The 13,829-nt window shown below is 33.4% G+C and overlaps 1 protein-coding gene across 11 annotated transcripts in view; it reads left to right on the forward strand.

The window, feature by feature from the left end:
* The window catches only part of LOC149187470 (nudix hydrolase 20, chloroplastic-like), a 614,870-nt gene extending 602,089 nt beyond the window's left edge, over window positions 1-12,781 (forward strand). For all 11 annotated transcript variants that reach the window (XR_016255773.1, XR_016255775.1, XR_016255776.1 and 8 more), the window contains one exon: window positions 12,438-12,781. Coding sequence is in view for 4 of the 11 variants with exons in the window: in XM_089411366.1 (XP_089267492.1) it covers window positions 12,438-12,444 (7 nt within the window). In the remaining 7 variants the exon portion in view is untranslated. The remainder of the gene's footprint in view (window positions 1-12,437) is intronic.
* Window positions 12,782-13,829: the final 1,048 nt, after the last annotated feature.

Raw genomic sequence — 13,829 nt, forward strand, 5'->3', positions numbered from 1 at the left:
ACCCAGGACGGGTTCGAGAACCCCACCCCCGGGTGCGGGTACCCGTGCAACACAGGTTATAAGTTGTCATTCCCTTAAAAAATTACTTTTTGGAGTACAAGATCTTACATGTTTTGATTGACAACAAAATCATTTGAGTGGCAAGAAAGAAGCAAACACAACATTCATAGATTGATTTGTTCAGGTTATTTTATATTTCTTGCAATATTTGTGTTGTTAAAAGGTCTAATATGCTTTATATCAATTCTAATGGGTGCACTTTTTGCATAATTACTTGCTAATACAATCTTATCAAAGAAGTCCAAGTCTTTCCCACCGCTTTATCTTGCTTGTTTTTTTAGCACTCAATTGCCTATGTATGAATTTGTAACATCTTAGGCTTCTATAATAGATTCTAATCCATATCTTTGCATGAATTTTACATTATAGTTTGTTGTACTCACATGCTTTTTAATGAAAAATAGCATTTTACAGTTTCTCTTATTTGGCATACATCTATTTTTTTGTTAACCTTCTAAACTTTATAAGAAGAATTAATGATATATCTTGTTGAAATTGTGAGCCTAATTGTACCAAATTTTATTATGCTTGCGTGGTCTTATGACTAGCAAAGTACAATTATAAATATGCCAAAATTTATCATATTATTTTGTTTTACACCTATTATGCAATTTAGTTTAGTTGTATAGTGTTTATATTGTAAGTATTTTATGTATATAGTTTCCCTTTCCCTTTTCTGCAAACTAACATTTTGTATATAGTTAGAAACATAACACCAAGGGCATAAACCACCAAGCTATGTCCCATTATCTCACTCGCCCAATGAGATTTGAGTGTGCTGTGAGTTGAAGCATATAAAATATGTTTGTCAACGCCCTCATTTATATCCTAATGTTCTTCTGTGTAACTTGAATTTTCAATTGTTTCAACAACTAAATATGGTTTCCACATCCACACTAGAGATTTTATTTTAGGATTCAATCTATACACAAAGTGATTTACATAAACTAATTGGTGTCCATATATAATAATTACTTAACATGTTCCATGAACCTTAGATGGGCTTAAGGCATCTAATTTACTCTTCAGACACCAAAATTCCAAATACAGAGTTGACTATACATCTAAACCAGACTAGAATCTCAATTAACACAAAACTTTAAAAGTAATGAGATAACTTAAAGATCATAAAATAAAAAATGGCACACAATAATGACTTACACAACATACAAAGATTTTACATTGGAAACCCTTAACTAGGAAAACCAATTGACCTTTGAGCTTCATTGCTCTTATATTCTCAATTGAATATTATAGCTATTTTACAATGAACATCGACCTTGGTCCACATCTAATTCTAATGCATGCATACATCACCTGATCTCTACTAACCATGCTTATCTCATCATGTCTCATTAACCTTACATCATGCTCTATTTACAGGCATGGAAAACTCTAATTTGAAGTATCTCAAATTAGTATAGGTGGTTGAATATCATTGGCTAAGATCTTGGGAATCTCGTGTAAATATATGTTTTTTGACCATTTCCAATTGTAGTGTATTTCCCTTTTGACCTCTAGTCTAAGTAAACTATGTGTTTATTTCTTATTGTGATCCATTCAACTATTGCAGTCCATTATCTACTTTTGTAAGTTGCTCGACTACCCATCAACTTTAACTAAGGTAACTCCTCTCGATTTGACCATCATCCTATTGATTGTTAACTTGTCTTCCTATTGACATGAATTCGACCATCCCATTGACTTGTTGCCCCTAGTTAATTGTTCCCAACCAAATATGTTGAGGTTCATTCCTAGCAATATTGTCTAACCAAACATCAATTGATTAAACTCTAATGGAATAAGATTATCTACAAAGAGTAAAACACCTTAACATCCTCCTAGCTTTTGTGTTCTTTGCATAAACTATTAATATCGTGCATTTAGAACCATCTCCCTAGGCCCAACTCCTATCTACACCAAGAGAAACTACCTTTTACTCACCTACTTTGTTAGAAAGTTTTCAACATTCTTCACCATATCTACTTTTACCTGTAGTACCTTCTTTCCTTCCACCATGGCTCTAATTAAATGGTATTGTACATCAACATTTTTTGTCCTTAAGTGGTAAGCCAAATTCTTTGCTAGGAAGATTGCACTTTGATTATCACAACTTATCCTTACTGCTTGTTGAGAAAACCCAATATTTGAACACAGCTTCTAAAACTAGACTACTTCCTTCTATAGAAATTCTCACTATAGATTAACCCGATAATGCAATATACTAAAGCGAAATAATTAAGCTATTTCTACAATCAAACATGCGGAAGCTTAATCGATTTGAGCAAGATCAAACAGAACACATATAACAGAGAAGAAGAATCAATACACATGAAACACATAAGAATACTCTCGGGAAAGCCTCAGCTAAAAACCCCGCTATCTGTATTATCATACAAGGTGGAAATACATCAAGATTACACAAAGCTTTAGCTCTCATAGCTAGCCAGCTCTCAGTACAATCCTCCTAGATGCTCACCGGCTAACAAGGCTTCTCACAAGCCTTCCTCTCTACCCTCCAAGCCTCCTATTTCTTTGCGCAGTTTCTCCTGGGTGATCCACCTGTTACCAAGTGGAAGACTGCTCACTCACATTGATCTCACACCCTGTAAAACTGCGCAATCCTTAAGGAACCTTATTCCTTCTACATGGATGACTTTCCTTTATAGGAAAATTCCTCCAACTGATAGTACATTGTCCTTGTCTTTAATCTCAATTGGGTATTTATCTAAACTGACATGTATGAGTTATTTATGAGAGAATCTTCAGTTATCTGGAGTACACTAGTTGCATGCATGCATGCATTAACTGACTGAACTCACAATTAGTTCCTCACACTGTTTGGAACTAATTTCACTGGACTTAACTTAGTTAATTGAGCTAACTAATTACAACTCAAATACAACTCATCCTTATCTCCTTAATTAAGGGATAATCTCCTCAATCAAAGGGATAACTATTGCATGACTTCACAAAGACTTCTAGCTTGAATTTCTCCAACTAATTAATCCATAATGAATTAATTAATTATTTTTCAAGCAGCTGGTGAGACTAACTCGAATTTTAATTCAAGGACAAACTAAAATTGGAATAAACTAAATGTTATTTTTAGCATTTCTTTTTGCTATTCTCAAAACCTCCATTGCATGAGCGGTTACCATGTATTCAACCTTTGTCGTTGATAGTGCCACGACCAACTATGACTTATTCATCTAGTTAATAGCTTCCTCAAACAACTTGAACACATATCCTCTAGTCAACCTTTTATCCAAATCATTGGCCTAGTCAACATCAACAAATATTTGTATAGCTACTTCATTGTCATCCCTAGGTCCTTCATGGTCCCAGATTGCATGATCACTCGTGCCACAAAAATAAATTAATACTCTTTTGAAAATAGACGAATGCTCTTTTCTAGGTGTTTTCATGTATCTACTCAATGCTCCCACTGCACGAGCAATATATGATCAAGTGCAAGCCATTGCATACATCAAACTACCTACAACACTTGCATATGGAACACAAACCATGTCTTCTCTTTCTTTCAACGTCTTAGGACATTAATCAGTTGTTAGTCTTACCCCAATTGGAATTCGTACCTTCACCAATTTGCAATCATGCGTGGTGAAATGATTCAAAATTATTTCAAAGTACTTCTAACTTATCTAGAGTTTCCTGATTGTATGGTCTCTCGTGATCTCCATTCCAAGAATGAAATGTGTAGCTCCAATATCCTTCATGTTCAAATTGTAGGATAGCTACACCTTCACCTCCCTGATTGCATCCATGTTGTTTCCAATCAACATGTCATTGAATACAACACTACATATAGGAAACATTTACCTTTTGACTTGAGATATAATCATTGATCAACTTGGCTTCTCACAAATCCCAATCCATTGTTGTATGTGTCAAACTTCCAGTACCACATCCTAGGTCATTGCTTCAAATCATAAAAATAGAAGGAATTTTTTTTTAAATGCATTTTTTTTTTTAATTTAAAATGAAAGAGAGACTAAAACAAAGAAATGAAAATAATTATGGTTGAACTCTAATGTTGGTCAAACAACCATTATTAAGAGAAAAATAAGAGTTGAAAAAAATAAATATTAGTTAAATGGCCAAACAACAAAATCAACATAAAATGAGAGAATTTAATAAACCATAGAAAGCTCTTCATAAAAAATTAGCAGGGACAAAATTGAAGTGGAAGATGTTGAAGAGCCCAAGATAAAGAGTTTTAATAAAACAATTACAAAAGAGATATAGAGCTTAAGAGATGGAAAAGCAAACAAATCTCCAAACAAAACAGAGATGGGGCCAAAATGTAAAAATTAATTAAGAAATGACTAAACTATGAAGTTGCAATCAAAATCCCCTTAAAGATCATAAGAAGTTTAGAAGAAGAAAAAAAGACCAAAAACTTCAAATAAAGGAAAAGTTGAATATTATCCATAGATAGAGAGCTAGAAGAGTATAAGATATGATTCGACTAGAATTTGAGGAAGTATTAGACAGACACAAGTCTGGGTCAATCACCAAGATTGATGAAGGGTGAAAGTGTTGAGATCACAAACACAAAGAAGGAATCAAATGGAACCAAGATACTATTGGAAAATTGATAGAGATGACAGTTAAATGATTTTCCTCTTAATGAAATTAACGTGTGATGTTTTCATTATTAGTATTAGGTTTCTTAATTATATTTTCTTATCATCAAGATTAATACCAAGCAACAAATAGAAGAGAACACAAGATATAGGCATGCTGCCAAGGCAAAACCCCCCTCGAGGGAAAACCCAGTCACAAATTCTTCTTTCAGTAGATTCAAAAGATGAAACGACCAAGACCCTTTCAATCTAGACCCAAGAGATCCTCCATCAAGTCATCCTTGTAACTGTGAGAGAACCGAATCTCATTGTGATAATAACGAAATCATCTCACTGTGAGACCTTGTCACTATGGTAGCACTGAAATCTTCTTCACTGCATCTAGACCTTGACATTATAGCAACACTGAAACCATCTAGTAATAGCACTGACTGTGGATACCAAGATCATCCTTGTGCCTAAACCAAGTTCCTATTGTGACACTAAAACATCATCTCTGTAACCTGAACTGCTCATTGTGATGTCACCGAACTTGTCATAAGAACAAGCCCTCTTACTGTTATCACATTTAATCCTTCTTCATTGTATTTGCACTGAAATCCGCACCATCATACTATGATATTCGAACTATAATTTTAGATATAATCTGAACCCATCTTCAGAGATAAATGCGAGCTTGTTTTCTGGTCTGTGGAGCGAAGTATAGGCTGGTATATATAGTAGTATGACCATATTAAATAAGTTGACATGAACCATGAAGAGATGCGACTTTATTGTAGGCCGACATAAATCATTTTATGATTGTTTTCTTTGAGGCCAACTTGAAGGAGTCGTTGAGGACGCTGACTTGATAATGATCTTATTGAAGCCAATAGAAGGAGACTTGATGAGGATTCTTTGACCAATAAACAAATTGATTTTGACCCATACAAATAATCCTAAAGCCTACAATGTAGGCTTGACCTATACATTTGACTCAAGCATGAAACCCATGCTTTAGCAAGTCAAATAAAATAATAATAAAATTATTCACCTTTTCTTAACAAATATATTACATTTGACTTTAGTACAATAATGAAGACCGAACCTAGTTACATTTTCCAACACTCCCTCTTAACTAGGGAGGTATTCATATTTTCATATAACCAAAGAGGTACATGGAAGATCTCAAACCACGTCATCTATGAAGAAGTTTAGGTGCTGCAATGTCATGGACTAGATTCCTGACCAGGGCAATCTATCCATTGGTCTCTCAACAATTTAGGCATCACAATGCCACGGACTAGATTCCTAACCAGGGCAATCTATCTGGGTGGGAATAAGATGGACTCAAGCTTTCAGCCTCTCTAGGTACCATCAGGCTTACTTGCTAACCATCAACCCAAAAATCTAGGTGTGTGTTAGAGCTCAATGACCAATGCCACCCTTCCAAGTTTGGGACCTATAGACATCAACACAAAGTTTCGGCAAGATGTCCTCTCAAGCAATGCTTCACTCACAAAGCCTCAACACCCCTTGATCCAGCAGATCAAGGTTAACCAATCGCTCCCAATCAAACTGATTGGAATCTAGCATGTTATCAAAACCTTTTATAGATTCACATGTACAAACACAACCCCAATCAATAATATACTTTCACATGTACATAATCAAATACAAACCTCTGGGGTCTTCCAGACAACTTGATGATGCTTCTCAACTTTTCATAGTAGGACTATCAACAGAACCTCTGACAAAATATTCCTCAATCATACACTTTCATTTCCTACTTCTCATGCAGCAACATATCCTCTGAAATTCATTCTTCAATCAAAACCAAGCTATGCCCTCCCTCTCAACCAGGGAGCATCTCTTTATCCAGACTCCCTCTTAATCTTAGGGAGATCTCTTTTATTCAAGCTTCCTCGAGGAGATCAACTTCTTCTTTTCATCATCGGAGAATCTTTCATGGCTTCCAACCATTCATCAGAGTTATCATCATCTTCATCATGCTTTTCACATCAACGAGCATCTTCACCGTATTGAAGATTATGTACCTGCACAACTTAGATAACAAGTACAGCCAAAATTATAGAAGCATGAAGTTAGCCATATCAAAAACTTTATAATAGCAGAAGCATTAACATAATCAGCAAGAGACTATATTTTAACTTCTTGCCCAGGTTTAGTTACAAACCCTAAATCACATTCATAGCTCATCAAGATTTCAAACTCATTATTCTAGGGTTCAAATATTCTTTCAACGACAACTTCCTTCATATAGAAAACCCTAGAAACAAATCAAATCAATGAATCTAACAAATTTTAGAATTCATGTGTTATACTCCTCACTAAGATTTCATACATGAGCTTCAACAATTAAAAACAATCACAGCTTAACCGACATCATGATGAGCATCTACTAGAGTTTGATGTAAACCCTAGATTTTCAATTACAAATTCTTAGCAATCACTATATAAATTCATAGATTCCAGATTTTCATATTACACATACCAGAGAATTTAATTACTACTAGGGTTTAGTTGCAAAACCCTAGATTTACCAAATATCATTATCCTAGAACATCAAACCTTGACTAGGGCTTGTTTCCAAACCCTAGGACTCGTGACTATTAACACTTAAGTAAACACATATATCTAGGAATCCATCATCATATCATAAGCACATATGTTAGGCATATACCATCCTAGACCAAGCTAGGGTTTCAACCAATGGACACATACCTAGGGTTTCATTCCTAGAATTCTAAATACATAACAAGGGTTTTTCTTATAGACCCAACCAAACCCTAAATATCTAGGGTTTCATAACATAGAAAAGCAATCTCTACAGTACCAAAAATTTCAAAGGTTCAAGATTTCAGTCAACATTATTTCAACCCTGACAAGTTAGGGTTTTCATGAAATCCCAAACATGACATCATCAACAAAAACTTCAAACTTCAAATAGCATTTCTCAATAACCCCAAGTAGTTTTAGGGTTTTAGACATTAACATTAGCATACCCTTAGGATAGGGTTTTCCAGAGAACCTGTCTAGGGTTCTATAAAGTTAATTAGGAATATGAAGGTGGGGTAGATTTATCAAGAAATGAATTACCCTAACCAAGAATCTCTATGATTCATGATGGCTAGACATAACGATGTTAGTAATGTAATGTAAACTTCAAAAATAAGACGATCATACTTTTAAGAGAATCTAGTAAGGTGTATAGTTTGAGACATACCTGGAGATGTTCTTGGCAAACCTCGTAAGGATTTCTTGAAATGTTCGCTTTGTATGAAGCCATCATCCTTTATACATGTAGTATATATTTACAAGCACAACATGTGATGCAGAGGACATGATTTAATTTCTTAAGTTAGATATTTTACATAATCATGGAGGATGGAATCCTATGACAAGTTCTTTATTCTTTCAATCAACAGTAGGACCTTTTGTTTGACATCCTAGATTATTTATAAACTCTTGAAAGACAAGTATTAAGGTTCTAATCTAGTGAGTACTATCTTTATCCTAGTTATAAACAAGGATCATAAGAGATAATAGGGATTTAAATGCTTATGAACATACGTACCTTGTGAATTGCATACCTCTGATTTTACCCCTTATGTGTAATTTTGACAATACCTACTTGATTTACCTTAAGTTGGTCCCTTGATCTTGTATTTGGAACCTTGATATATCTCCACAGGAAGTTGTGCCAAGTTCTATTTCTTTAATGAGTGGAAGATTAACACCATTGAGACCTTATCAAGAGCACTGAATTGTTGTTACTGTGATATCATTGTAATGGTTCTGAACTGAGGTCATTGTAGTGGTATTGAACTGGAATAGCACCCAAATTTTGTAATAGCATCGAGACACTGTGAGAGTATTATTGTAATAGTATCAATATTTTCTAACTGTGTTGACAGTGAAACCTTACAGTGGTGACAACATCGAATCATTAATTGCGTGATAGCACCAAACTATGGTTAGCTTATCTTTGTAGTGCCACCGAAAATCTAAGGTGTTTTTTTTTCGAATTTCTAAGTATGTGGTGCAAAGTCCTCACCCTTGTAATAGCATTGAACCTTTCTCACTGTGATATCACTACTATGATAGAACCGAGTCTCATACATTGTATTATTATCGTTGAAATAACACCAAGATACTGAAGAAAAAAGACTTCTTATATGTAACAACAATAATATATAACCAATTGTGTTCGTTGTATCCATTTATCATTACATCAACTAATTTGAGCTTCTTCATGACACTGTCTTTTTGTGATTGCATCGAGAATACTTTTGTGATAACCAAACTTTAATATTGATCTTGACCTCCAATGCAAACATATCTTTTTACTGAGAATACTTCAAAGGTACATAGGTGACCGTCAAACTGCCTTTGACCTTGACCATAGCTCTGATACCATGTTGGAAAATCGATAGAGATGACAGTGAAATGATTTTCCTCTTAATGACATTAACTTGTGATGTTATCATTATTAGTATTAGGTTTCTTAATTATATTTTCTTATCATCAAGATTAATGCAAAGTAACAAATAGAAGAGAACACAAGATATAGGCTCGTTATCATGGAAAACCCCCCTCGAGGGGAAAACCTAGTCACAAATTCTTCTTTCAGTAGATTCAAAAGATGAGACGACCAAGACCCTTTCAATCTAGACCCAAGACATCCTCCATCAAGTCATCCTTGTAACTGTGAGAGCACCGAATCCTTATCACTATGATAATAACAAAATCATCTCACTATGAGACCTTATCACTGTGGCAGCACTGAAATCTTCTTCACTGCATCTAGACCTTGACATTATAGCAACACTGAAACCATCTAGTAATGGCATTGAACTTTGGATATCGAGATCATCCTTGTGCTTAAACTAAGCTCCTATTGTGACACCGAAACATCCTCTCTGTAATCTGAACTATTCACTATGATGTCATTGAAATTGTCATAAGAACAAGCCCCTTTATTATTATCACATTGAATCCTTCTTCATTGTATTTGCACTGAAATCTGCACCATCATATCGTGATATCTTAATTGTAATTTTATTTATAATCTAAACCCATCTTCAAAGATATATGCAAGCTTGTTTTTTGGTCTGTGGAGCGAAGTATAGGATGGTATATATAGTAGTATGACCATACTAAATAGAGATGTGACTTTATTGTAGGCCAACATAAATCAGTTTATGACTATTTTCTTTGAGGCAGACTTGAAGGAGTCATTGAGGAGGCTGACTTGATAATGATCTTATTGAAGCCAATAGAAGGAGACTTGATGGAGGATGCTTTGACCAATAAACAAATTGACTTTGACCCATATAAATAATCCTAAAGCCTACAATGGAGGCTTGACCTATACATTTGACCCAAGCATGAAACCCGTGCTTTAACAAGTCAAATAAAATAATACTAAAATTATTTTCACTTTCTTTTGACAAATATATTACATTTGACTTAAGTACAATAATGAAGACTGAACCTAGTTACATTTTCCAACATATACAACTGCAAAAACCTGTGATAAAAAGATAAAATAGTAGTACTAGAGAAGTACTCTGGAGGGAGAATATCCCAAGTACAAGTGCACTACATGAGATGTAGAAAAGCACATAAAAAATTAAATATGAAAGCCACAACGAATGTCTATGGTGTAGAGATTATAGGCTTAAAACACTTGTATAGAAATCCTTAGTTCAATTATTAAAAAGTATTATTTAAAAACAAGGTTTGAATAGTTTACTTACAAGTCAAATATCCTTCCAAGAGGCATTATGTGTCCACATAAATAGGGTGCACTCAGAAGAGGGTTATTTCTCTACTTATTATGTTGAATTTTATATTTATACAACCCTCAAGTAGATGTCCTCCCAAGAGGAGTTACAAGCCAACATAAGTAAAGTGCACTTCCCAAGAGGATTATTGATATCAAAGTTGACTAATTCCACTTTATCCACAACCCAATATTAAAGTAAATTATGACACTATCCATAATTAACACATAACTAAATCCACTTATGGAATAATATGAGATGGTAATGGCCATGTACAGATTACACCAATAATTCAAATGCCCCTACTTGAGTTAAACAAGACGTCACAAAGACGAGCCATTACAACATAAGATTTACATTCCCAATTGATGTTGAGCAAAGAATCACAATTACAAGCAGCGCCCCTTCTCCCCCTCCCCTGTCGCCCTCCTCTGCCTCCACCGGCACCCTTAAATCCATATCACCCACACCAACATGATTCCACTACCTAATGAAAATGGCCTAATATAATAGTGAAGTTGGACCATTCTCTTTATGATGTTGACTTACTTTGAATGCTCTACACTTCCACTCTGATACCACAATGAAATCGTGAAGAGAAAGAATGGATCAAATGGAATAAAAATTTCAATCAAAAATCCTACAATAAAAAGAGAAAAAGAAATGCTAAATAAATGTGCTAACCATAGAAAGAAACTCATTTATCCATATATATGACTCGTCTGTATTTAAAACTTGTAAATTGTTGCAAAGCCTAATATCCCTATGTTTTATTAAGTAGATGGGCTCCCATTAGTCAATGTGTTATGAATGGTCGAAATGATTTTGATGGATTATATAAGTATATAGAATAATCAATTAAACAAAAATATTTGGCATAAAAATCTCATGACAAGGTTTCAGGATACATTATTAGAGGATTTGAAATTATCATGGCATGCATATTATTTTAGGCTTATGGTTATACCATGTAAACTCAAATGAGTCAAAGTTCTAAATATATGTCATTACTTACAAAATTGGACATATAATATAGAGTTGGGCATGTAAATCAAAATTTTCGCATATAATTAAGCTAGAAAAGGTTCACAATACAAAGTTTATGTATATGTGATAATAGGGTTAGATAAAGTTGATGATATGCAAGTCATATGTTTGATAGTATGTTTTAAACATGACCTAAAAGCATGGCATCAAAGAGTTGGAAACTATAACATATTATGGTAAAAAAATTACATTGATAGAATTGGTGTGGGAAGCATGCAGATAGCAATCCATGACTTAGCAATTATCTTAGAAATTTATAAGGGTTTGAGTGTTGGTTTCATTTATTCATCAAAAGTTTGGTAGCTCTATATCATAATATTAAATTGTGATAGTTGTTTATGATACCTTGGTCATTACATAACAAATTGTTGGAAGTTGTATAAGTTTGTGGAGTTGCTCTACAACAAAGAGGAAGCTTGAACTAATGGTGAATGATTTTACTCTATGTAATTAACCTAAATGCTAATGCAACTCTGTTTTGTTAAATGGTTTAGCTCGGCCTTAATTTGTGTAATGGGTGCTCCATATTTGTTTTCCATGTCCCAAATTTATGATAATATTTTGGTTCTTAAACCCTTAGTCAACTTCATATGCAATTATTTGTGCAAAGCTTCATTTGGATATCTTGAAGTTGAAGAAGTTTTTATTGTATTTTTCAAGTTGTCTGCCTTAGCTTGCTTCTCATTCTGTGCATTCATACCTCTTATGAGAGTTATATTTATTATGTATGTGGAAGTATTAGCTATCTCAAAAGATGAAAGTTGCAGGTGCTATTACAAAGAGTGTTGATGAAAGTTGTATGTGCTATTAAAAAGAGTGTTGTTACTATTTTCTTGGTAGTGGGTTAACTCATAACTCTTCATGCACTCATATTCCCATTTTTTATATTGATCATACCTCCCTTCTAAAAAAAATTCATTGTGTGTGTTAGGTTTTGAAGGGACTACGTTATGTGTTTTTGAGTGAAATAATTGTGGAGAAAAATGGTTTATGTGCATTTATGCCGTGAAGGGTTTTTACTATTCAAACACCATACATATGTTTCTACATGCTTGTTGGGATAGCATGAATACCCTATATGATAACTCAGTAAGAATTTTGGGGTACTCCATTTTGAATCTCCTTAAGGTCATTGGGTTGAATATAATTCATATTTCACCTTAAGAAAAAAATGCTACTACTAGTCTATGATTCATCTACCCATTATTTCATTTTCCATATTATGTAAACATTTTAATTATGAAATTACTTGAAATTTCAGCTATGAATACTCTATTTTGATTTTGTATGGCATGAAGTGATGTAATTAATGAAAAGAAATCAAAGTTTATGGTTCATAGTAAAATTGTGAAGTAGATGCTTCTACGCTTGCACTAACCAAACTCTATTGTAAAATTGCTTTGTTTTATGGAGATTTTGAAAGCATTCTGAGTTGTAGAAGGAATTATAAAGAAGGTTATGGGTGGGATGTAAAAAGGATGGTGATTTTGACTTTAGTATTCATTCATACTAATCTTTTTTCATTTTTCCCAATTTTTCCTTTGTTACATACAACATGCATTTTGAAGAGTTAAAAGCTCTGTGTTTTGAAAATTGGGAAATATATTAGTATATTGTTTAAAAAGAAAGTTACAACCTTTATTTATTTCAATTGGCTATAGATGGCCTTTACATATATATAAATCTTCATAAATCTCTTCATGTTTAAGGTTCATTTAATCATATATATTTGAACTATATGGGTATCCAATGATGGAATCTTTAAAAATAATATGAATTATTATGAAGTATGTTCAGTTATATTAAAAGGAAAAGAAAATTAAATTTTAAAAAGACAATCAGCATTTTTAATAAAAAGAGAATACAAGGCTAATATTGTTTTAAGTTCAAAGCTTTGTTGTTATTGGAAATTGAGTTTAACCATATAGAGCATATATATTGTGTACAATTAAACATAGTAGTTATGTTTGTTGAACTTTTCTTTGAATCATAAATTAATTCACTTTCCCCTTTTCCCTTTATATTCTTAGTTCACTGTGCTTTAATTTGGGAGTTGTTAAATCATATTCAATGAAATTTTTGTGGAAGTGTGCTTTCCTTCTACATATTGTAAGTCATATTATATTCCATGGTTGAGAAATTTAAATTTATTTCATTCCAACTGCTTAAATGAGTTTCTTTAACAAGGTTTCTAGGGAAAATAGAAGAGAACATGGAAGAAGGCCAAATGTAATTTGGAAAGAAGGGAGAAACAAAATAATTCATTTTTCAATTCACTTTGATGTAAAGTCAGATGAGTTTCATTAGTTAGCTCATATTGGGA

Source organism: Pinus tabuliformis, chromosome 3_1, assembly GCF_031772625.1.
Source record: "Pinus tabuliformis cultivar Carrire ecotype Pingquan chromosome 3_1, CPIR1, whole genome shotgun sequence".
In the NCBI taxonomy this organism is placed as follows: domain Eukaryota; kingdom Viridiplantae; phylum Streptophyta; class Pinopsida; order Pinales; family Pinaceae; genus Pinus; species Pinus tabuliformis.